Consider the following 24,865-nt stretch of genomic DNA (forward strand, 5'->3'; position numbering starts at 1 on the left):
CCCAGCATCCTGGCCTGGATCAGCACCGGTGCGGCAGCAGGGCCGGGGCAGGGATTGTGCCCCTGGTGAGGCCGCACCTCGAATCCTGTGTTCAGCTCTGGGCCCCTCACTGCAAGAGAGACCTTGAGGTGCTGGAGAGGGGCCAGAGAAGGGAATGGAGCTGGTGCAGGGCCTGGAGCACAAGTGTGATGGGGAAGGGCTGAGGGACCTGGGGGGGTCAGATGGAGAAGAGAAGGCTCAGGGGGGACCTGATGGCTCCCTACAAGTGCCTGACAGGAGGATGGAGCCAGGAGGGGCTGGGCTCTGCTCCCAAGGAACAAGGGATGGGACAAGAGGAAACGGCCTCAAGCTGCACCAGGGCAGGTTTAGATGGAGCTGAGGAACAATTCCTGCCCCAGAGGGTGCTCAGGCATTGGAACAGGGCAGGGCTGCAGTCACCATCCCTGCAAGTGCTCACACACCGTGGAGACGAGGTCTCAGTGCCATGGGTTAGGGGTGGCCTTGGCAGTGCTGGGGAACGGTTTGATTTGGTGAGCTTAGAGGTCCTTTCCAGTGTGGTTGATTCTGCGATTCTGGGGTGTCCCTTATTAACTGAGACCAGGGGGCTGTGCCTGGAGGGGTGCGGTCAGGCCCCCAGGTTTGGGGTTTTGGGGTTGCTTTATAATACTGTGTTTAAAACCCTGGTGACCTCAAGGCTCAGTTGCAGCCTGTGAGGGTGAGAGCCCCCGAGGGAGTCCCCCCCACTGCTGGGTTTGGGGAGCCAGGGGACTGGTGCGATGCATGCGTGGAACACGGGAAAAGTGCCTTCTAAACCCAAATGAATGAACCGGGGACTTTGCCCATGGATGGTGTGAAAACATTGAGCTGGAAAGCTCCGTTGGGGCTTTGGATGTGATGGGGTGAGCGGTGGGTGAGGAGAGGGAAGGAAGAGGTGGAGGGATGGAGGCTCGAGGCAGCTGCTTGCCCCCAGCAGCCAGTGTATGAGGGCCCCAGTGGGACACTTGTGGGGTGCCAGTGGCCGCGTGGATGTGGGGCAGGCAGGCAGCGGGCAAACTGTGCCAGGTGGAGGTGTGGAAAGAGCAGTTCCAGAAGTGGGGATCCCAAACCCGCCTGTCTCCTGCTTGCAGGCCTGGAGAGCGCCCAGGACCTCCTGCTTGCCAAAAACACCCACATCAGCATCAGGCTGAGTTAGCAAAGCTGTGAGCAACCGGCCCTGGGTACAGGATGCCTGTAAAACCCATGGGAATGCTGCTTATGAGCCTTCAGTGGTCTCATGCAAGCAACAGGGACCTGAGGCTGCGATAAAAGAGTGTTAGTGGAATCTGGGAGACCAGGCAGGACCTTCAGAGCCTGGCCTGGCTGCAGGGCCACAAGGCTGCTGCACACACCTCGGAATTCCCACCTGGCAAACCAGGGGGTGGAAAAGCCCCTCTGGGGCAGGATTTGCAGGGAGGAGGATGCTGCGAGGGCTGGAGCAGCTCTGCTCTGGAGCCAGGCTGAGAGAGCTGGTCTGGGTCAGCCTGGAGAAGAGAAGGCTCCTTAAGGGGAGACCTGAGAGCAGCTCCAGTGCCTGAAGGGGCTGCAGGAAACCTGGAGAGGGGCTTGGGACAAGGGATGTAGGGACAGGCCAAGGGGAATGGCTTTAACCTGCCAGAGGGGAGACTGAGATGAGCTCTTAGGCAGCAGCTCTTCCCTGTGAGGGTGCTGAGGCGCTGGCACAGGGTGCCCAGAGAAGCTGTGGCTGCCCCATCCCTGGCAGTGTTCAAGGCCAGGTTGGACACAGGGGCTTGGAGCAAGCTGCTCTAGTGGAAGGTGTCCCTGCCTGTGGCAGGGGTTGGAGCTGGAGGAGCTTTAAGGTCCTTTCCAACCCAACCCAGTCAGGGGTTCTGGGATTCGCCTTTGCCCCTTGCTGGTCTGATCCTGCCCGAGATCCTTTCCCGTCCTCCCTGTGCTGCCACCCCACTGGGACCCCATGCAGGGTCTGGGCTCCCACTTCCAGCCAGGAGCTGCTCCAGGAACCAGCCTGGGGGCTGATGCCACATTAGGGCTCAGCACCCACTACTGAAGGGGCCACCCCCTCTGAAGCCATTGCAGGGCTGCACGGGGCTGAGGTCAGAGCCCTGGGCTGGGTTTGTCAGCACATCCCAGTGACTGTGGAGGAACTGGAGCACCGGGTCTATGGACCACCATTTGCTGCTCAGTCTCCCTTGAGCAAACTGCTGTGCCTTCACGTGCCTCAGTTTCCCTTTTAGCACGAGGAGGCAGGAGCAGGACCCTCTTTCCCTGCCGAACACACACCAAATCCCACAGCTTGAGCGCTGCAGCCTTGCATCTTGCCCAGCTGCGGGTGCGTTTTGGGGTTAAACATTGCTATTTCCCCGTGGATTGGATTCCCCCTCCCCATGGCCCTGCTGGGCTCGGTCCTGCTTTTACGCGTGCAGGATGTGGCCAGGCCTGGGAGGACCCTGCCCTCGAAGCCGGATCATCGCCGGTTCCTGCCTGCGCTCCCGTGCTCCACTGCGGCACTGTCCTACAAAACCCTGCGCTGCAGCACAGGCACAAAACCCACCCCGCGAGCTGTGCATGCACACGGGGCTGTGATGTGCCCGGGGCTAACCTGGAATTACGATGTGCACTAACCCCTGCAGTGGGCTGTGTGCTGCTCCAGCTCCCAGGCTCGCGTTTCCCACTGGGTGCTCTTCCGACGATCCATGTGCGCAACGGGCTCCCCAGAATGTGTTGGGGTGAGCAGGGATCAGCCCCCAAGGGCTGAAACGAGGCTCCTGGTTGATGTGGCCCTCGGCTCCTCTTCGGCCAGTGCTGGCCCCCAGCAGGGCTGTGATGTCCAGCAGTGTGGACACTGGCACTGCGGGTGACCCTGGGGCTGCGGGGCCTGGTGTGATGGCTACAGGCTGAGAAGTGGGGTACAAAGTGCCCCTGGGTGACGGTGGCTGCTCCTTGGTTTGGCTTTTCTCAGCCAAGAGATGAGGGAGGGTGAGGGATGAGTGGTCCCTCTGTGAGGGGGGAGCCCCGGGGGTGGCTCCAGGACACGGGGCAGCGGATGCCTCCCCGCACGTCTCCTGGTTGATATTTATAGCACTCCAGTTATCAACTCGAATCAAAATCATGTGATGCTCCACTAACTTCCACTGCAGGACTACTTAATCACCACGGTGCATCCAGAGGGTCCCTCCTTCACCTTCGTCTCCAAGGGGAAGATGTGAAGGTGCTCCTCAGTGGCATAATGCTGGGGGCCCTGGGGGAAGCTGGGGTGCACTGGAGTGGGCAGGCAGAGGCTGCTCCCGGCAAGCGCAGCAGAGCTGGGAAGGGGCGGGATGGAGGCGATGGAGGTGGGCACTGATAGCGGGGTTAATTCCACCCCCTTCTGAGTGCTGTGCAGCCCCGCAGGGGTCCCAGGCAGGCCCTGGGGGTCCCCATGGTGGGCTTGCTGCTCAGTGTCACCAGTGGTGGGGCTGGGCTGAGGCGGTGACCCTGGGGGGGGGCAGGTGAAGGGTATAGGGGGGTGGCACCGGGGGCACGCGGGTGCTATGGGGTAGGAGCAGGTGTCAGCTGAGGGGGGGGACACCGGGCTGGGGTGATCCCGGGGACTTGTCCCCCAGCCCCACGGCATCCCCGGGGCGGGGCGGGGCGGGGGAGCCCGGCCCTGCCCGGCCCCGCATTGGCGCAGCCCCGGCGCTAGCGCGGAGGCGGTACCGGGCGCGGCGCAGAGCGGAGGATGCTGCGGGTGGGGGCCGCCGCCGCCGCCGCCAGCCTCGGTGCCGGTCCCGGTCCCGGTGCCGGTCCCGGGCGGGAGGGAGCCCCGGCGCATCCCGCCCGCTGAGCCCGGCCCGGCCCGGCCATGGGGGCTCTGACCAGCCGGCAAGACGCAGGCGTGGAGGAAGTGGATGTCCCCGCTAATTCCGTCTACAGATACCCCCCGAGATCCGGTGAGACCCCGGGGGGGGGGAATTCCGCGTCCCGGTGCCGCCGCTGGGCTGCAGGGGAAAGGGGCAGCGAGGGGAGCTGGGCACGACCTTGCTCCGGTGGGGGATGTCCCTGCAGCCCCCGAAGCAAACCCCGACCGCAGGCAGCTGAGGGGCACCCTGAAATTACCCGTGTGGTGCTCGTGCGGTGCGGTAGGGATGGGGTCACCCCTGGGGTCCCCTCACTGGGTGCCGCTTTGTCAGCCGAACCCCATCCCCAAACTTGGCTGAGTTGATGCTAAATGTCTTTAATAAATTATTATTATTAATAATAATGATAATTTTGGCCGTTGTCTGCAGCGCGGGGCTGGAGCTGCTTTTGTAGCCGGTTGCTCCGGCGCTGGCTGCTTAGGGAAAACCTGGGTTTAAATTCCCGGGAGGCTGGGTGGGAGGGATTGGAGGGGATCCCTCCTTCCCAGGGCCCTGCCCCAGAGCAGCGCCCCAGAGCAGCACCCCAGCCTCTGCCCTGGGGCGCCTTCCCCAAGCTCCTCTCCTGCCCGCGTTGTCGCTCCCGGCCCTGTCTCAAACCTTGTGCGTGACCTTGGGAAATCCGTCCCTCCCCTCCAGGCCTCGGTGTTCCCTGCGAAGGGCCGGGATGAGGCGGTGCCGGCTGGGGGGGTTGTGGTGGGGAGAGGAGACGGAGCCGGGTCCTTGGGTGGGCAGCGCTTCCCACCTCCAAAACACCCCCATTTCCCAGGATGCTGACCTGGAGCACGGCATGTGCGCAGGGATTGCCACAGGATCCTTGCGGCACGGGCTGTTATTAATAGAGAACTATTTTGGTAGCTAATAGGATAAAGTAAGCCCTTGGCTTGTTAGTGCTGTGATAAATGACTTGCTAATTACAAATAAAGACCTCCTCAGGAAGCGCTGCAGCCAGCACAACCCATGTTCTTGTCCCGAAAGCCTGTGCTTGGCTTGATTTATTACTGTTATTTGAATTTGAAGCTGAAATGGGCTGGCACATCCATGGAGGTGCAGGTTAACCAGGACACTGCGGGGTGGAGATGGCTGATCCTCAGCAGTGGGGCTCCCCCTGCTCCCCCTTTTCCATGCATTCAAGGCCTTTGTCACCTTGATGCTGGCTGAAGCTGGACCACCACATCCTGGGTTTGCTCTTTGCAGGGGCTGTGGCTCTGTGCATTAAGGGGCTTTGTCTTGAGCTCCATTCTTATTTAGGGGCTCTTGAACTGCCTGGGTGTGGAGGGGTCAGTGCTGTGCAGCTCTAGGGGAGCAACTGCACCCAGCTGAGCACTTCCAAACTCATCTCAGCTGCAGAGGACACGGAGCTGATGCTTGGCTCTGGCTGTCACGGAGAAGCCCGGGCTCTTGGGGTGCTCAGTGGGGCTGGTCCCCCCGATGGGATGAGAGCAGAGCTAGGGGGACGGTCCTGGGGTCCTCAGGGAGAGGTGCCCGGGTGCCCTGGGGTGCGCCAGGGCAGGATGGTGACCGCGGGAGATTATGGCTCTTAATCCAAGCGGGGATTTGCCTTTGGCGCTGCTGGCAGCCGAGGGGACGTGCTGGGAGCAGAGCCGGTTCCTCCCTGGCAGCGGGGCTCCTCTTGCCTCGAATGCCGCATGGAAACAGCCACTGGCTTTGGGAGCGTGGCCCTGGGGCGTCCGTGGGACCCCAGGCTATTCCCTTCTCTCCTTGCAGATGTGGCTTTGGCTGCTGGGCTGCAGGCTCGCTGTTGGTGCAGCCCATGGGAATAGGGCAGCTACGTCTTGTCCCAAGCGAGCATCTCCCCTGCATCATCCCGGGGTCCCATCCAGGCTGGGGGCAAATGGGATTAGTTAAACCAGCATTTTGAAGCAAAGGCTGGGATTTGCTTTGGTGATTCTAATCTTGTGCTGGTAAAGGCAAGAAGGAGGAGCAGAAGGGGGCTGTTTATGGAGCCTGGCTTGGGGCAAGTCCCTGGCTTCCTGCCCCTGTCCCTGGCTGAGGTTGGCACTGGGAGGAGAGAACAGGAGCAGAGCAAGGGGCTTGGCCATGCAGTGACACCCCGGTCCCGGGGTTCCCATGCCAGGGTGCTGGCACTGCCATGGCACAGGGAGCAGCTCCGGGACAGTGATGGGTGAGGGCTGACGCAGCAGAGCCTGGCTGGGGTTTGGCTTTGCCTCCAGCTGCCTCTGGCTCTGGCTGCCTGTGTTAGAGTGCAGTTAAATAAGCCTCAGTGTGCCAGCTCACCCATGGGGTGCTCCGGGGCAGGAGCACCCAGTGGCGGCTTAGGGGGTGATGCAGGATGCGTGTCACTGAGTGCCAGAGCCATGGGCACACACAGCGCGCACCAGGCTCTGTGCCCATGGGGTCCTTGTCTCTCTTGGGGCATCCAGGCAAGGCTCACCCCTGGAACTCATGGGGCAAAGGGGCTGACAGTGTCATTGGCAGTGGCTGGTGTCAGATGTGTCCTGCTGCAGGACACACGTGGATTGCCAGGAGCCTCAGGCCGCCTTGGTTTATTGCTGCTTCCCAGCAGCCGCCCTGGTCAGCCCTTCCCGCACGCTCTTTTGGCCCCTGGGGTTTAAGATCTCATTAAAGCCTGGCTTTCCCTTGGCGATGTGACCATCCTGGATGGGCTTTTCCTTCCCCTGGGGACAGGTGTTGGTTAAGGCTTTATAACTAGCCAATAATAAGGTGGCTGTGCCTGGGAAGGTGCCTCTCTCCTCTGCCACCCGCTGTGCCCATGGGGCCACCGGCACCCCAGGGCACAGAGCCTGAGGCTCCTGTTTAATGGTGAAGCTTCTGGAGGACCTCCCCTAGGCTGCCTGCACGCAGGGATGCTCGCTGGCAGAGCGATGGGGTGGCAGTGGTGCGTTCCTCACCTGCTCCCACCCTATGGCAGCCCCCAGCACCCCCAAACCGTGGCTGGAGCCATCTCCGAGAGCCCCTGCTCCATTTTCCAGCTTTCCCCAGTGCTGGAGGAGCTTTCCTGCAGGTTTCAATGCCGTGTCCCCACCTCCTGCTCTCACCCCCAGGCAGTGCCAGGAGAAGCTGCGGTTGGCCCCGCGGTGCCCCGGCCGTGCCGCTGCCGGCAGCCCTGCAGGCACTTTGCTCGTGGCTTTTCTCTTTCCACGTGGCCACGTCCTTCCCTGGGGAGCTGCCTATAAATTATGTACGTGGAAAATGGGACCAGGAAGCAGCAGGCATCAATAATAGATGGTTGATGGTTGCTGCAACCAGGCATCCCTGCGCCGTGGGGTAAAACGCTCCAGCCCTTCTCATCCCTCCTGCCCCCGTGTTACATCCCTGCTCCCCCTCCCCTCGCGCTTTGCCTCGGGGTTGGTTCTGAAATGCAGGATTAAGGCCTGATCCAGCCCTGGGCAGTCGCTGCATCTGCTGGAAGCCAACTGCAAGCTCTGCCTTCAGTCCACACAAGCAGAGCTGCAGCCCAGGCTTGAGCTCCTTTATCCAGAGCTTTAGTTTTGGAGTGTCCCTGGGGGGGCTATGGATGACTCCGTGCTCTTGGGTTTGGGGGTTGTGTAGGCTGGGCCCCATCCCCATGGCCGGCGGGATGCAGTGTGGTGCCCATCCTACGTTCATTGCCTCTCCTGACTCCTGGTGCTTCTTCTCTCCCCATCCCTGTTCTCCCCTCCCTTTCCCTTCCTTTTACCACCTCGAGGAGAAGTCCAGACCCTCCTGCCCCGGTTGGCCCCTGTGGGGCTGCTCCCAGCTCTGGGGACAGGACATGCCAGTGTTCTGGCTCTGTGCTTTACCCTGCAAGGAGAGAAGGGTCCCTGGCCGTTGCCTGGTGTTCACCAGGGCAATGTGAGCACTTTGCAGGGGGGGTTGAGCTTCTAGAGGTTCTACAGCCCCCCAAATCCTCCTTCCTTCAGGTGAGCCCTTCCTAGGGAAGGCTGCGGGCTGAGAACAGACAGAACTGGGCTCAGGCGTGCTCTGCCCAGTGGCAAGGGTCTGGCTGTGGTCACGCTGCCTTGGCTGCACACGAGGTCTGTGATGCTGGGCAGGAGCAGCCCTGCCTGCGTGTCTGGTCCATGCTGCCCCTTCCCGGCTCCCCGGGGGCTCCCAGGGCTCTCAGTGCCAGCACCAAAGGTCCCTGGTTGAGGGTTGAGGTGACCGTGGGTGGCTCAGGCCGGGCCGGGGCTTGCAGAGGTGTCCCGGGCAGGGAAAGGGGCGCAGGGGAGGGACACAGCCCTGGGTATGAGCCTGCTCCCATCACATCCCTGCATCAGCTCTCCCCACCCCGGCTCCATCCTCCCAGAGTTCAGCCACTGGAGCCCGGGCAGGGTCGGGATCGGGGGGGATGCAGCAGGGAGGGGTCGCTTCCTGGCCAGCTCCTCCTTCCCCTCCACCTGCTTTGTGTCTGCTCAGCCCGAAAGGCTCCAGCGAGGTGCCCCTGGGGACAAAGCCCCCTCTGAGCCGTGGCTCGGTGCTGCTCCATTGCCCGGCTGAAGGCCGGTCCTCGCCCCGCGCTCAGCCCGTTTCTGTGTTTGCTTTGCAGGGAGCTACTTTGCCAACCACTTCATCATGGGCGGCGAGAAGTTCGACTCCACTCATCCCGAGGGATACCTCTTCGGGGAGAACAGCGACCTCAACTTCCTGGGGAACCGGCCCGTGGTGGTGGGCACCGGGGACACAGATGTGACCCTTCCCAAAGTGATAGTGACTGTGTGTGTGTGATGGTGGGAGGCTGCTGGCTGTCACCCCCAAGCACGCCTGGGGTGGCCCAAGTGGATTCTCTGATGTCTAATAAGAGGGTTGGCTGCTTGCTGCAGCCTGTCCTCCACTGGGCACTAACCCAAGTCTGCCTGCATCCACTCCACAGCAATGTAATCACAGAATCCCAGCCTGGTTTGGGTTGGAAGGGGCCTTAAAGCTCCTCCAGTTCCGACACCTTCCACTAGAGCAGCTTGCTCCAAGCTCCTGTGTCCAACCTGCCCTTGAACACTGCCAGGGATGGGGCAGCCACAGCTTCTCTGGGCACCCTATTCCACTGTCACTGCTCTGTCTCCTGTGCAAGGGGTGAATGGGTTTGCGGATGGTTGGGAACAGGCTGGGTGATTGTGTGACTGTGGGTGCTGCCCCACACGGCTCCGTGCTGTGGGTCATTGGATCTGCTCATACTCTTCCAGCCCACAAGGGCTGCTTGCACACACAAACCTGCCAGCTTGAACACAGCAGCTGGTGAAGAAGATGGTGAAGGGTCAGGGCTCATTTAACTCCATTCTTGCTCTCTGAGAGCCCCTTTACTTAGGGGGGCTTTTGACAAGGACAGGACAAGTTCAAGGACGCTTACAGCTTTTGGCCATGAAATATGATGGCACACCATCTGCTTTCAGCTCCTTTTCTAGCAGGGGTAGTCCCTCAACCGTAGAGAGCACAAAGTGTTGTCAGGTTGGACTCTGATAGTCTTTGTGTGATGCTGAAGAGGTACCAAAAGGCCCATGGAGCTGCTGCGAGGGCTGGAGCAGCTCTGCTCTGGAGCCAGGCTGAGAGAGCTGGGCTGGGTCAGCCTGGAGAAGAGAAGGCTCCTGAAGGGGAGACCTGAGAGCAGCTCCAGTGCCTGAAGGGGCTGCAGGAAACCTGGAGAGGGGCTTGGGACAAGGGATGTAGGGACAGGCCAAGGGGAATGGCTTTAACCTGCCAGAGGGGAGACTGAGCTGAGCTCTTGGGCAGAAGCTCTTCCCTGTGAGGGTGCTGAGGCGCTGGTACAGTGTGCCCAGCACTCCAAACCCCCTGTGAGCACTGGGTGGGCAGAGGCAGTGCTGGGCTCTCCATCCTCTGCACTCCCCCAGAGTCAGCGCTCGGGTTCCCTCTGCAGCAGCGAGCACTGGAAACCCTCTTGGTTCAGCAGCAGCCTCTGCACTGCCCAGTGAGCAGGGCCCGGGTCAGACACCGGCAGCAGAAGCTCTGGGGAAGGACAAGGAGCAGCTTGGGAGCAGCAGGAAGAGTCACTGCAGCGCTGGTGACTGAACTGCATCGCTCTGGTTCAATCGCCAGCACCCCTGGGCTGCAGAGCTGCCACCAAGGTCCCATCTCCCTGGGGACCCGGGGTGTTTTGGGGCTGGGCTTCCAGGTCAGGCCAGTGTGGGGGGCTCAGGGAGGGGTTGGGGAGGGTCCGTGTTGTTTCTGGTCCAAGCCTGTGTCCAGGCACCGTTGTTTGGGCATCTCTGATACCACCTCCGAGACTTGGCGTGATGCTGCTTGGCTGTGATGCTTTCGTGTCCTGCCTGCTGTGGGAGCCCTGGCTGGGCTGGAGGCGTTGGATGCGGCCAGTGCTGTTTGGTGGGGGCTTGTTTGGGTTCCTTGGCTATAAGGAGCCATGGAAAACGGTGTCGCAGTGTCCCAGGTCCCCTCTGAGCTGAGCCCCGTGTCAGGGCTGCTCACAGCCGCGCTGCGCGGAGCACCCCGAGGCGGTGCAGGCTCTCTCCTCCATGGATAAGCTGGATTTTCCAGCTGGGAACAGGTTCCCAAGGGGCTGGGAAGGGCGTTGCAGGCTTGAGCGGCTGCCACCGGGCGGGCACAGCCCTGCAGGGGCCGAGGAGCGGGGAAGCTCTTGCGGCACCCGCTGGGCTCCCCTGCCCGTGCAGACCTGCCTGGCTCTGCTCGTGTGGAACCCCAAGGGAGGGCTTGGGGGGTGGTTTCCACTGTAGCAGAAGGGGCCTGGACCAGACGTTGCTGTAGCTCATGGACGATGTTCTTAAGGGTAACGGTTGCAGCGAGGGGGTTTTCCTGTTGTTTTTCAGCTTGATTTAAATTGCGGAGATGCAAAACCTCCTCCAACCGCCCCTTTGTGATGTCAGGTCAGGCTTGCAGCAGCTAATTCAATAAACCCCTCAGTTCTTCCCCCAAAAAGAGCCCACACGTGGGTGTGAAGGAGCCCAACGGTGATGTTTCTGCAGCGCAAAATTTGCCTGCAGCACTTCCCCATCCTGCCCAGCACCCGGGGGACCCCTTCCTGCATCACCCACCCCTGGGTGCTGTGGTGCAATGGGGCCGGCACCCAGGGCTGCTTTGGGTACGGCTGGGCTGGAAGCAAAAGGTTGGATTGAGCAGGGGATCGTGACATGGCTCAGCTCCAGCCCGAGGCCTTTTCTCACTTGCTCCCTTCCAGCTGCAAGGTGGGATTCTGCAGGTGCACATTAACAGGTTCATTAACACCAGGTTAATGACTGAGCAGGGGCAATCCTGAGGGGCTGTGGGTTCACCTTCAAAGCTTCTGGTGCCATCAGCCGTGCTGGGGCTGGCCCAAGCTTTAACCTGCTTTTCAGTGCCACCGGTGGGAGCAGCGCTGTGGGATGGTGGGACACGGGAGGTGATGCTGGGTGGTGGAGGAGGGATGGGGCAGGCCTGTGCTTGTGCTGCCTGGTCGTGCAAGCTGTCTGTTGTATCCCGTCCCATCCCATCTCATCTCATCCCTCTGAGTCGTGGACAGGTCCCCCAGCCCCATCCATCCTGCTCTGCAGGGCTCTGGGCCCAGGGCCGGTGCTGATGGGTTTGGGGATGGGGAAGGTGCTGATGGATTTGGGGATGGGGAAGGTGCTGATGGATTTGGGGATGAGGAAGGTGCTGATGGATTTGGGGATGGGGAATCTGATGATGGGGAAGGTGATGATGGATTTGGGGATGGGGAAGGTGATGATGGATTTGGGGATGGGGAAGCTGATGATGGATTTCCCACGCGAGGGCGCCAGGGCCATGGGAAACCGGCACTTCGCTCCCCGCAGGGGCCATCTGCAGTTCGGTCTTCTCCCCTCAGTATCGGGGTCCAGTGGGTGCTTCACTGCCTGAGCTGGGGGTGATGTGGGGGGCCAAGGGGACCCAGGCAGGCTGGCGTGGTTCCCATTCCCTCTCCCAAGGCAGCAGTTGAGCCCTTTGTCTTGTGAGCATCTGTCATCCCCGATGGCACCCGATGCCCTCCTGGCACACGGTGACAGCTCACCAAGGAGCTGGGCCTTCATCCTGGCCTCTGTGTCTCCAATGCGTCTTTGTGTTGTCCCTTCATGGGGCTTATCCTGCCTGGGAGATGGAGGGGAGGGCGATGGGTCCTGCACCCCTTCCCCAGTGCCCTCCTCTGGGTGGCTGCAGTGCCAAGGAGGGGGTGTCCCTGGCTGCCACCGGCTCCCCTCTCCCCACAAGCCCTGTAGCCCCTGTGCGGGTGGGCAGGAGGGACCAGGAAGGACGAGGTCACCCTGGAGGATGCCAGGACCCCTCTGCCTGTGGTGCTGCTGCCTGGTCCTGCCTGGTCACCCCTTTGCCTCCCTGATCCGGGCATGGCAGAGACCCCACCACCCCATCCCCATCCACCCCAGGGCCAAACAGGGACTCTGTGTCTGTTCCTTGGCTGTTCTTGTTCTGGAGCTTCAGCCTCCCCCTGCCCAGCCCCGTCCAGCAGCTCCACACTGCACCAAGAGCTTAAAACACACCAGCATCAGCCTGCCTGCCCTGTGCCCGCATCTCACTCACCCTCCAGCCAAAGGGACAAGGAACAGCCCCTTTGTGCATGTCCCAGCAGTGAAACTGTCCCCTGCAAGGGGCTTGGGGCTTGCTCTTTGCAGAGGGATGTCCCTGTCATCACACTGCCTGGGACCCAAGTGCCAGCGGGAGCTGCGGGTCAGCACCCATCAGGCTGTACAGACCACGCTGGGTCCCTGCTTACAGGTGCTGGGTTGGGGATGGGGGATCCAGGACAAGGTCCACGGCTGCTGTACCCCGCTGTGTGTCTGCCTTCACCGGTGTCTCTCTCGTCCTAGTTCCCTTACGCTGCTCCACCTCCTCAGGAACCCGTGAAGACCCTCAGGAGCTTGATCAACATCCGCAAGGACACCCTGCGCCTCGTCAAGTGAGTCCTGTGGGGACAACAGGGATGGGCACCCCATGAGCTGTGGGTGGGCAGGGTCCGGCTGGGTGCTCCAGGGGATGCTGAGCACAGGGATGCTGAGCACGGGGATGCTGAGCACAGGGATGCTGAGCACAGGGATGCTGAGCACAGGGATGCTCGCACCGTGGATAGAGGGGATGAGCTTTTGCTGTCCAAATGTGCCCCATCCGCTCGCAGCTTGGGTGCTGGTGCTGGCTGCCTGTGGGATTAAAGGAGCTTAGTGCTGCCTTTGAAGTGCTTTTTGTTCCTCCCCCACCTTCCAAAGGCTTTGCTGGAGGGAGGCTGGGACAGGAGATGTGGGATTGCAGCTGGAATCTGCTGCAGCACTTCCCGGTCTGCAGGCCTGGCTTTGCCCAGGGAAGCTGTGGCTGCCCCATCCCTGGCAGTGTTCAAGGGCAGGTTGGACACAGGGGCTTGGAGCAAGCTGCTCTAGTGGAAGGTGTCCCTGCCCGTGGCAGGGGTTGGAACTGGAGGAGCTTTAAGGTCCCTTCCAACACAAACCAGGCTGGGGTTCTACCACTTGGGGTACTCTGGACCCTCCTGCCGTGCCTCAGTTTCCCTTGGTGGATGGGGAAGCCCCTTTTGGGGCCACTGGTGCCAAGAGCAGCCTTGTGCCAGGGGGTCAGTCCTGGGGCACCCTGAGCCATGCCTGGGATGTGCCCATCTCCTGCACCCCCTGTGCTCCCCAGGTGCTCAGAGGAGGTGAAGACCCCGGGGGAGGAAGTCAGCAAAGCCAAGGTGCGCTACAACGTGGAGTTCACCTTCGACACGGACACCCGCGTGGCCATCACCATCTACTACCAGGCCAGTGAGGAGTTCCACAACGGGGTGGCAAGGTGAGGAGCCTGTGCCCCCCCCCACCCCATGCCCTGTGTGTGGCTCCTCCTGATGGACACGGACCCTTTCCTCCCTGGAGCGCTCCCCCCCATCACATTGCTGAGGGCAGAGCGGGGTCCCCACCTCCCCTGGCTTCCACCTCCTTCCCTGTCCCATCCTGCCCCTCCTGGTCCCCACCAGGTGGGCTGCAGAGTCCCCTCCTGTCGCGTGTTGGCTCCTCTGGGGTTATTTTAACCCTTCTTAGGACTTAGTTCAGCCCCAAAGGCATCCACAGGGGATGAGATGTGAGCCCCCCCCTTTCCCATCTTCCCAGCATCCCCATGATCCGAGGGGACCCTGACTCTGTCCTCTCTCCACGGCACAGCTACATCCCCCGGGACTCGAGCCTGCAGTCCGAGACGGTGCACTACAAGCGGGGGGTGTGCCAGCAGTTCTGTGTCCCCTCCCACACCATCGACCCCTCCGAGTGGAGCGAGGACGAGGTGGGTCCCACCGGTGGCATCACCCATGGGGTCCGGGTATGGTTGTGGATGCGGGGTGAAGCCTCCATCCCTGCTCCATCTCACCCAGCCTCTCCTGCTGTCTCCCTCCAGCTGGGCTTCGACCTGGACCGGGAGGTGTACCCCATGGTGGTGCAGGCGGTGGTGGATGAAGGAGAGGGTGAGGATGGGGTTCCTTGTGTGCGGTTGGCTTGTCCGGTGGCTGGCTTTGGGATGCCACCCCAGGGCAGAGCCTCTTGCCTGTCCTTGATGCTGCCATGGCTCTGCCCATCCCCTAAGCCCTGTGCATCCCTCTGTGTCTTGCAGAGCACAGCGGGCACTGCCACGTGCTGCTGGCCACCTTCGAGAAGGTAAGTGCCATGCTGGGACCATCCTCATCCTCCTCCCATCTCACCCAGTGGGAGCAAGAGCTCAGAGGAGCCCTGCAGGGATCAGGATGGTGCTGCTGGGATGGGGCTGCTTTGGGGCTGCTCCTGAAATTCTGGGACTAGCCCCTAATATAAGCATCACTTTTGAGGTGTTCGGTCTCACCTCTCATCTTCCTTCCTCCAACAAGTCTCCAGCCTTGGATGTGAAATCCCAGCTTCCTGGTCCCGGGTGTCAGGAAACTGCTGCAGAAGGGGATGGTTGGGAACAGGGACGGCTCCAGGGTGGGTGCAAAGGGGTCCCTGGGTGCTGAGCCCCGGTACCACCCATGTGCTCTCCTCCCTCCAGCACAGTGATGGCACCTTCTGCGTGAAGCCCCTCAAGCAGAAGCAAGTGGTGAGTGTCCGGGTGTCCCGGGGTGGTGGCAGCTCCTGCCCTGCGCACCCCAGGGTGACGAGGGGCTTTGAGGGGCAGCAACCCCAGTGTGGGCAGTGGCTGCACCTGCCCTGCTCCTGCCTCCCAGGAGCTTTTCCAGTGCAATCCTGAGTCCATTGATGCAAATGGATGGATCAGGGAGCTGGGAGAGCCTTGTCTCTGCCCCTCACCCCTTCCCCACGGGCTTGCAGGTGGATGGTGTGAGCTACCTCCTGCAGGAGATCTATGGCATTGAGAACAAGTACAACACCCAGGACTGTAAGGTATGTGCCTGCATCCCACATCCCATGTCCCTTGGGCCTTCCCTTAGCCCCTGTTCCCTTCCCTTAGCACAGGTCCAGCCACTAGAACACGTTTGGGGCAAGAGTTTGGAGCTGTTGGGGCTGTGCAGGTGTCTGGGGACACTTTGTGGTGGCATCCAAGCTGCTGGGGGCAGAAAGCTGCAGGATGGAGCCTTTTTACCCCCTTCCTTTTTGCCCCCTTCCTCTCCCCCATCCATTGTGGCTCCTTGGGAGGATGATGCCTGTTTCTTACTGGTTTCGGAGGGGACAGCGAGCCTCAAACATGGGATGTGCCTCACGCTCTGCTTTATATATATAAGAGATGGGGTGAAGGTTGCATCCCGCTATGGGTGCCTGATGCCTCCAGCCCCAGCTCCCAGCTCCAGGAGGGAGGGACAAGGTCCCAGGGTTGGATGTCAAGAGCAGGGACCCAGGCAGGGAAGGGAGCTCCCGGGGCACCCACCCTTGTGCCAATGGGCTGGGGAGCAGGAGCTCGAGCTGGTCCCGTGTGTGCCATGGGCAGGTGGCCGAGGACGAGGTGAGCGACAACAGCGCCGAGTGCGTGGTGTGCCTGTCCGACGTGCGGGACACGCTCATCCTGCCCTGCCGCCACCTCTGCCTCTGCAACACGTGCGCTGACACCCTGCGCTACCAGGCCAACAACTGCCCCATCTGCAGGCTGCGTAAGCACGGGCTGCTGGCCCTGGGAAGGGGCTGGAATGTCTGGGAATGGGCTGGAATGACTGGGAATGGGCTGGCATTTCTCATACTGGGGCTGGAGTATCTGGGAAGGGGCTGGAGTGTCTGGGAATGGGCTGGCATCTCATACTGGGGCTGGAATGACTGGGAATGGGCTGGCATCTCTCATACTGGGGCTGGAATGACTGGGAATGGGCTGGCATCTCTCATACTGGGGCTGGAATGACTGGGAATGGGCTGGCATCTCTCATACTGGGGCTGGAGTGACTGGGAAGGGGCTGGCATCTCTCATACTGGGGCTGGAGTGACTGGGAAGGGGCTGGCATCTCTCATACTGGGCCTGGAGTGTCTGGGAATGGGCTGGCATTTCTCATACTGGGGCTGGAGTGTCTGGGAATGGGCTGGCATTTCTCATACTGGGGCTGGAGTGTCTGGGAATGGGCTGGCATTTCTCATACTGGGGCTGGAATGACTGGGCAGGGGCTGGAGTGTCTGGGAATGGGCTGGCATCACTGGGAGCTCACTGGCATCTCCCACCCTGGGGTTCTGGGTCAGCCTGCTTGCAGCGATGCTGTGCAGCGCAGGGAGGCCCCTCCTGGGAAGCGGGTGCTGTTCTGGGAGGTGTCTCATTCAGTACCCAGGTTTCCCCCAACCTCTTGTCCCTGCTGCTGCAGCTTTCCGAGCCTTGCTTCAAATCCGAGCCATGAGGAAGAAGCTGGGGCCCCTCTCGCCCACCGCCTTCAACCCCATCATCTCCTCGCAGACCTCCGACTCTGAGGAGCACTCGGTCAGTGCCCGCGGGGCAGGTTTGGGATGCACGAGCTCCCCACGGCCAGGGTTTAGTTATTTAATGCAATTGGTGTTGCCACAAACTGCAGGTAGAGACTGCAAAAACAGGGCTTTAACTCGGGTGGGAGGACCATGATTTGGGGCTTTCATTTGTGCAGGGAGTTTGTCTGTTCCCTGGGGCTTAGCTTCTCCCTGGAGTATCCTGATCCCAGCCTGGAGAAGAGAAGCTGCGTGGAGACCTCAGAGCAGCTTCCAGTGTCTGAAGGGGGCTACAAGGATGCTGGAGAGGGACTCTTCATCAGGGACTGGAGTGATGGGACAAGGGGTGATGGGTTCAGACTGAAACAGGGGAGATGTAGGACAGACATAAGGCAGAAGCTCTTCCCTGTGAGGGTGCTGAGGCGCTGGCACAGGGTGCCCAGAGAAGCTGTGGCTGCCCCATCCCTGGCAGTGTTCAAGGCCAGGTTGGACCCAGGGGCTTGGGGCAAGCTGCTCTAGTGGAAGGTGTCGGAACTGGAGGAGCTTTAAGGTCCCTTCAGCCCAACCCCTCTGTGACTCCCTGGTCTCTCCGCAGGCCTCAGAGCACATCCCCCCGGGCTATGAGGTCGTGTCGCTGCTGGAGGCTCTCAATGGGCCACTGATGCCATCCCCGGTGCCGCTGCGCAGGCTGGGGGAGCCCCCGGGCACGGGGCCCCTGCCCTGCTATGATGGGTCCCTGCCCCCCCTGCGGGCTCTGTCACCCCTCGAGCGCATCCCCGACTGCGGCCCCCCGGGGCTCAAGGTGAAGAGGAGCATCTCCAAGTGAGTACCGGGGCCCGGGGGGGGGGGGCTCAGGGGGCTGGGCTGGGGCAGGAGTGAAGCCCTTCCCTTTGCCCCCTCCGGGCAGGTCCATCTCGCAGAACTCCTCCATCCTGCCCGAAGAGGAGGATGAGAAGTCGTGCACCGAGTCGGAGCTGAGGGTCTCCAGGAGGAGATCCCCTGCCCGGTGCCAGGAGGTGAGCGCTCCCGAGCCGTGGTGATGACCCAAGGCACTGGGAGGGCCGCAAGTTTGGGGAGGTTTGGGAGCTGCTTGCGGTTTGCCCCTCCTGGCTCTTCCTCCATCCATGAGGATGCCTGGGGGAGATGGATCCATCCCTGCGCGGTGTCCCCCATCCCATCCTCCCCGTGGGTTCTTCTTCCAGGAGTGTGGTGCGACGCCGGAGAGTGAAAACTTCACCCTGTCATCATCAGGGGCCATCGACCAGTCCTCGTGCACCGGGACACCGCTCTCCTCCACCATCTCGTCCCCAGAAGGTAGGCACCATGGTGAGGCAGCAGAGAGGTATCGGAATGTGGCTTGGGTTTGCATGGCCCCTTCCAGCCTCTGCTTCGTCACCCATAGAGCTGGAGCTGTGGACATAGGGGTGCTGATCACCCTTGCTTCATCACCCATAGACCCAGAGGGATGCGAGTCCCATGACCTATGCTGGCAGCTTTCCACCCATCACACCTCAATGGCTCCTTCCTCCTCCTCATTAGCCCCGTTGTGATTACCTGGTGCTGACCACCTGCACGGGTGGGCTGGGGGGTCCAGTGGCCCCGCTCAGCCCCTTCTCTCCCGCAGAGCCCGTCAGCAGCAGCCTGGCCCAGTCCGTCATGTCCATGGCCTCCTCCCAGAGCCAGCACTCCCAGCTCAGCACCGACACCGTGTCCTCCATGTCCGGCTCCTACATCACTCCTGGTACGGAGGAGGAAGAGGAGGAAGAAGGGGAAATGCTCCCCTCGCCCGCAGGTGCCAGCGCCACAGCCTCTGACGGAGAGGTAGGGGCTGGGGGGGGGTTTGGTGGCGCCCATCACCGCCAGGCTCAAGAGCTTCTCCTCCAAACCCACCAGCACCACGCTCTTGGCTGGTTTTTCCTTTCCATCTTCCCCACCTTCTTCCCACAGTCGACGCCTGTGGAGTCCCCGGATATCAACTTCGTCAGCATCTCAGCCGAGGAGCGCGATGCCGAGGTACCCACAGCTGCCTGGGGAGGGGCTGGCACCAGCATGGCAGGGGGGGGCATTGGGATCTGGGTGCCCCACGGATGGGCAAGCTGGGCGCTGGGCTGGGAAAGGGGCTGCTGGAACATCCGTGCCCCTGCAAGGCCTCCCTGGCAATGGATGGGGCAGTGGGGTTGTCCCCTACCCAGGAGCATCTTCCTGCTCCCTGGATATCCCCAGGGCCAGGGATGTCATTCCTGTGGTGGGACACTATGGGGTTGCTGATGCTCTCTGCCTCTCACAGGGCAACGACGTGCTGGAGGATGAGGACGCGTCTCCCACACAGGAAGATGGTAAAAGGACCCTGGTCACTGTTGTCCCCTCACTGTCCGTTGGCTGTCACCGGTGGGCAGATGCTGGCTGTGCCCAGCTCCCCTGCCTGCCCCCTGCCACCCATGGGTGACTCCATGGGCGCTGGGGCTGGGAGAGCATCCCAGTGGGGTCACCCATGGGTGGGCTGAACACCAGTGGTGGGGGGAATCCAGGCGGCCGCGGGGACCCTGGTGAGCACAGTGTGGGATGTGCAGCAGGTGATGGTTGGCATGCAGCATCCAATGGTGTTTCCATTGGGAAAGAGGCTCCTCTATGATTTTCCCTTTGCTAGGAAAGCCTTTCCTTGCACCTCTGAAGGTCTCCCCCCTAGGGGTCCCTGTCTGGGCTGGTTCTCATAGGAAGGGGCTGCAAAACTTTTCCCTTTGGGATGCTTTCCTGACTTCTTTTATGGCCTGCCCTCAATGTGCTTTCACGAGCCAACACACGTGCACTGAGGGCTCCTCTCACCTCCTCCCTTGTGCTCAAATAAGCCAAGGAAAGACGTGGTCACCCCTGTGCCATCGGCCACCAGCCACTTTGGATTTCTGTTGGGCTATAGGGAGCCCCCCAGCGTGCCCTATCCCACGTTTGCAAGTCTCTGGTTAGCAAAAATGTGCCAAAGCAGTTCCCCCATCCAACCTGGACACTCAGCTGAGCTGGAAAGCAGGAACACCCGTTCCCCAAACGGGCCTCTGCCCTCGAGGAGGCTCTTGCTGATGGAGAGACTTGTATATGACAACTGGGAGCGACCAGGGGCTGTGGTGGACGTCCATGGGCATCCCAACAACTCCGGGAGCAGGATGGCCTCTCTCCTTAGGACGTGGTCCTGCATCTGTTTGCAATGGGGCTACTTACTTGGGAACATCCCTCCTGAGGTTTAGCGCCTGCATCTGATGGATGCAGGTCAGAACCCGGGGAAGATCTCTTGTAGAGGTGATGCTCAGAAGCAGAGGTATCCCCCACGGCCTCCATCCCCCTGCAAAGCTTGGCTACAGCTTCTTCTGCCCCACGCATCCAGTTGCTGCCTCCTCCTGGCATCCCTGCGGCTCCCACACGCGCTGATGGTGCTGGAGAGGCTCCGGAGGGAGATGACGGTGACACCGTGACCGGGGACCACCCGGCTGGGCCAGGGGGAGGTTTGGTGAACCCAGGGTTCACGTGTGCCCATCACCGCATCGTTGCTGTTTCGCTGCCCTGCGATGCGGCCGGCGCAAGGAAAGGAGCAGCTGGGGCCGTTATTGTCCGCTCTTCACCCGCTCCCAGCTGGAGGCACCGTTTTAATGCCGTTTTCTTTGGAAAGAGGGTGGGAAAGGGACAGGAAAAGAGCCCGAAATCCCAGCCCCCACTGCTGAAAAGGCCCCCGCGAGCCCCAGCGCTGAGCCGCGGCGTTAACTGCCTTAACTCCCTTCCAGGCCCGAGGACAGGCGCTTTCCTCGGTCTGAGCTGTGACAATAACAATGACTTGGGCATCGCACACGTGAAAGCGCTGGACAATAAACTGTGCTCTGAGGCCTGCTTACCTGGTGAGTGGCCGTCTGCTGAACATGAACTTGGGGCGGGGGGGACAGTCCCACTCCTCCCTGCATCACCCCAGCCCTTGGCATCCCCCCCTCCTCTCCTACCACCATCCCCATAGTCCCCACCACCACCACCCCCAGCAGGTTGTCCTCACTGCACCAGGCATGTCGCCACCCAGCTGCAGGTCAGGGTGATCTGTCCCCCTGGGATGCGTTGTCCCTTGGCCAGGGCACTGCTGGTACCCCAGCCCTCCCTGTGACAGCATTTGTGTGGCACAACTGCAGCCTGGTCCAGACCTGTGTTGGGCACAGCAGTATTTTGGGTTGGGATGTGATCCACAGCCTTACAACCTGCCTCCCCTCCTCTTCTTGAGGGGAGACGGGGGATGTCATGTTGGGCTGTCCTGCAGAACCCCCATGTTCATCCCTCTTTCCCATTTCTCCATGCTTTCTTTTCCACCCTCCTTCCACTTCTATTTCCTCCCGCCCTCTCTCCATCCCTCTTTTCTTTCCCTCCTCCCTCCCATGCTCCCCTGTCCCTATGGAAGTTCATGTTCGCTCTGTGCCAACACGGTTTTCCCAACCCACGCTTGTGTCCCCCCCTGCCCAGAGCTGCCCAAAGGTGACAAATGTATTGGTGACCCCGCTCCTCGTGTGGCCCAGGGGCTGCTCAGTGCTGCAGGATCCTCTTTGCCAGCCTGTGTACGGAGGAAACGGGGGGGCAGAAAGCCCAGATGAAGGCCTCTGAGGGTCCAGGTCTCCATCAATACATTTGTGGACAAGCTCAAAGCAACTCTGCCCCCACCTTGCCCCTGTGCCTAAATCTGTGGTGGTGTGGGGTGTGAAACCCCGAGGAGGAGGGGGGGAAATCCTTTCTTTCCCCCCTCTCCTCCGGAAAGCTCCCTTTCCTGCTGCTTCCCCTGTTCCTGGTGGTTTCTGCGCTGGAGAAACATGGCTGAGGCTCCCGGGGAGGAACAGGCGCCTGCCACAAGTGCTCTGTGTCCCCTCCATCACCCTCTGGCAGCCACTGGCTGAACCCCACCGGTCTGGGGGGGTCCCAGCAGCACCCCTACCTTTGCTGGAGGTCCCAGCAAAGCATCCCCCAGCTCTGGCACCGGCCAAAGCCATCCCCGACCGCGTCCCCCTCGCTTATACCAGGGGGAGGATGAGGAAGGGGCAGCTTTGCAGCCCTGCACGGGTCTGACTCTTGCTCTGCTGTGAGGACTGCAATGGCCTTGTCCCCCCGCTGGGCTGGGGTGCAGGATGTGGCCCCTGCGCTGAGCCCAGCCAAGGATGCTCTCTCCATCCTTTGGCCACCACGTGTGCACTGCTTGGAGCCCTCGGCAGGGATGGGAAAGCATGAGAGGGATAAGCGGGAGCTGAGGCTTTGGGGCTGCCCGTGGTCACTGGGGGCCAGAGGGAACAACCCCAGGGACGTGAGCTCAGTGCTAAGGTGCTTGGAGCAGGATTCCCATGGGAAGAGCTCGGGGAGCCGGGGCAGCGGAGGGGAGCAGCCACCCGGGGGCTGTGATGGTGGTTTCCTGGTTGCGATCAGTGTTGGGTTTGTCCCTTCAGCTCGGGGCAGATCCTTCCTTCCCCTGTCCCTCTGCTCCTCCTGCCCTGGGGCATTCAGCCTCCAGCTGTGCTGGAGCTCCTGTGGGGCACAGTCGGACGCTGGTGGTGCTGGTTTGCAGTCACAGGGCTGGTTTGCATGCACTGAAATAGTCCTTTTTGGCAGAGGTTTCTTGCAGGTCTGGATGTGACCACATCCCCAGGGCCAGCAAGAACAGGGGCAACTTTTATTTTGGGGCCAGGCACTGGTTTCTTGGAAGCTTAGAAGAAAATCACCTTGAGCAGAGATGACGACATCATTATTGTTGTTATTTGTCTCTCCCTCAGTTTCTCTTGTGGGGTTAGACCTGGATAGACCCATGGGCTGGGTTTTGCTCTCTCTATAATGGATGAAGGCGCAGGGTTCCTCAAAGCTCTTGTGAAATCTCTGCAGGTTTCAGGCTGGTGGGAAAGGGCTTTGGGAGGAGTGGAAAGGCCACATCCCGGGATTTGGGGACACGAGGTTTAAATCCAACCCGCAGACCTGTGTCCCTGCGGACCCTGCAGAGCCCTGGAGTGAGCAGCAGGTTGCAGGGGCTGTCCCCATGGCTCAGAGCATCCTCTGGCTGTGGTCACGGCCTTGGCCAGATCCTGCTTCCCAACCCTGCTCCTCAGCAGCCACCCAAGGGTGCGCTGAGCTGAGCTGGGTCTGTGCTCCAGGGTGCTGCAGTGACTGATGCAGCGTCAAGCTCTTAATGGGATTTTGGGGGGTGTGTGTTCTGTGTGGTCCTGTTTAACTATCCCTTCCCTCTGGGATCTGCAGGCTTAACATGCCTTGCTCTCCAGCCTGAGCTTGCCATGGAAAGCCAGTGGAACAGCAGCTGCCCCCTCCCATACGTCAGCAGGCAGCAGGGATTTGTTGCTCCCTCTTTGGGAAAGCCTCAGCACTTGGCCTTGGCCTTGGGGTGCCCTCACATGGCCCCCCTCAACTCAGAGCTGCCCCGAGCCTTGGGCACAGGGCTTTCACCTCACTGAGGGGGAGCAGCCGCCCTGCTTTAGGGGTGCATCCCCTTCCTAAGGGCACCACGTAACCTCTGGGACACAGGCCATGGACAGGCAGGTCCCCAGCTCTGCCCATCACCCTGCCCTGGCTGGAGGGTGCTGCCTGCACCAGGAGCCTGCAGCCCGAGGTGGGGCATGTGGGGACCCAGCTTCCCTGTGCCACGAGCATGTCCCCCCCCTCGGTTCTCCTTGCCACAAGCCCACGCATGACGTCCCCCTTGCCCCGTCGGTGGCTCCCTGTCCTCATCCCAGACCTGTTCCCGGGCAGCGAGCCCCTCATTCCCCCCAGTCACCCCGGTTGCTCGCTCGTGTGCATGTCCCCCCGGTCCCACTCTGCTCCCCCCTTCACCATGTGCCTTCTGGTCTCTCCCGCCACGCAGGCGCTGTGCCGGACTCCTGCCCCATTAACATTGAGGAATAGGTACGAGACACCCAGAGCCTGCGCCCGCCTAGTGCCCGGTCACCCCGGGGGGTTGGTGCCCCTGGCAGTCCCCTTGCTGGGTGACACCCCAGCCTACCCTGCAGCCCCCATGGGGCGCCTGTAAGTGCCCTCTTACTGGGCATGGGTGGGCAGAGGCAGCCCCCTTCCATGTGGGTTATTAAAACCCGGCCGTGGTGCACTGTGCTTCCCATTCGCCCCTCAGCATTCCCGAGAAATCAGAGGTTTAAGGGGCTCCCCTGGTTTGGAGAGGTAAGTGCAGGCACCCGCTAGCCCTCACTGAAACCCAATATGGGGTTGGCTGGGGAGGTGGGTGCCACTTGGGGAGACTGTGTTGCATCCCATGGGAAGATGCCCAAGGCTGCCGTGGCTTTGGCAGCCCCTAACCCCCTGTTTTCTCGCCCCAGGCCCAGAGGCAGCCAACAACAACGTGCGGCTGCAGCAGGCGCCCCGGCCCTGCTGCCCCCCCGGCCCCCAGGACCTGGAGCAGGCAGCGGCTACCCCTGTGTGAGGGCTCAGCCTCAGCAGGGGCACACGCACCCCTCATGCACACAGAGGGGTCCGGGCACCGCAGGCATCGCCACCTCCCTCCCCTGCCTGTGGTGGGACTGCTTTTCCAAAGACAAGATGGTAATGTGGGCTTTTCCTGCCTGGCCCTGCTGTGCAGAGCGGGGCCCTGAGAACCACATCACTTCAGAGTCCCCCCATCGGCACCTTCCCATCCTCCAGCCCTGATGGGGATGGTCTGGGGTCCCCTCCTGCCCCCGGCCATCTCACACCCATCCCCAGGCCTCTCTCCTCCGGTGTGCAGAGCACATGGGATGGGGTCACCCCACAAAGGGTGTGCTGGGATGTTGCCAGAGGTGCACGATGCCCAGGGGTGCAGGTTAAGGATGAATGTTGGCACTGGCATCCTCACTACGCAAGCCAGTGACCTTCATGGGGGGCTGGCACCCCCCCAGGTTCGCTGACCCCATGCTGTGGGGTTGTCCCCATTAGTGCACTGGTGGGGATGGTGCCCCTGGGGCTCCCTGTCCCTCTGCTCTCCACCCTGGGCAGCACGTGGGCTCTAGGGCCTGGCCCATGAGTTTGTTTTCCCCAGGGGATGGAGCAGGGTGGCCAGGGGACCTGGGACACCCCCCCCCCCCAGTCACCAGCCCCAGGGACATGGCCAGTTTAACCTCACTGTCTTCCAGTGGGGGGGGGCACGGGGCTGGGGCTGTGCCCTCTCTC

At 61.6% G+C, this 24,865-nt stretch overlaps 1 protein-coding gene across 10 annotated transcripts; it reads left to right on the plus strand.

Moving 5' to 3' along the window:
• Nucleotides 1–3,748: 3,748 nt before the first annotated feature.
• RNF157 (ring finger protein 157) lies at nt 3,749–24,268 on the plus strand. 10 transcript variants are annotated; one of them, XM_057414608.1, is made up of 20 exons: nt 3,751–3,947; nt 8,443–8,561; nt 12,695–12,783; nt 13,512–13,658; nt 14,024–14,141; nt 14,253–14,319; nt 14,466–14,509; nt 14,874–14,921; nt 15,152–15,223; nt 15,765–15,924; nt 16,615–16,727; nt 17,304–17,530; nt 17,616–17,724; nt 17,911–18,022; nt 18,303–18,529; nt 18,656–18,721; nt 18,996–19,044; nt 20,476–20,586; nt 23,574–23,614; nt 24,040–24,175. In XM_057414608.1, exons 1-19 carry the CDS (start codon nt 3,860–3,862, stop codon nt 23,612–23,614), a joined length of 2,007 nt encoding a protein of 668 aa, XP_057270591.1. In that variant the 5' UTR covers nt 3,751–3,859; the 3' UTR covers nt 24,040–24,175. The 10 variants fall into 10 exon arrangements, with proteins under 10 accessions (XP_057270587.1, XP_057270593.1, XP_057270586.1 ...); XM_057414609.1 differs by having other exon boundaries at nt 3,754–3,947; nt 18,333–18,529; XM_057414604.1 differs by lacking the exons at nt 23,574–23,614; nt 24,040–24,175 and adding an exon at nt 22,319–22,494 and having other exon boundaries at nt 3,749–3,947; nt 12,722–12,783.
• The last annotated feature ends 597 nt before the right edge of the window (nt 24,269–24,865 follow it).

Source organism: Pezoporus wallicus, unplaced genomic scaffold (genome assembly GCF_028554395.1).
Source record: "Pezoporus wallicus isolate ANWC-B61680 ecotype Strahan unplaced genomic scaffold, APGP_CSIRO_Pwel_v1 contig_7787, whole genome shotgun sequence".
Classification (NCBI taxonomy): Eukaryota; Metazoa; Chordata; class Aves; order Psittaciformes; family Psittacidae; genus Pezoporus; species Pezoporus wallicus.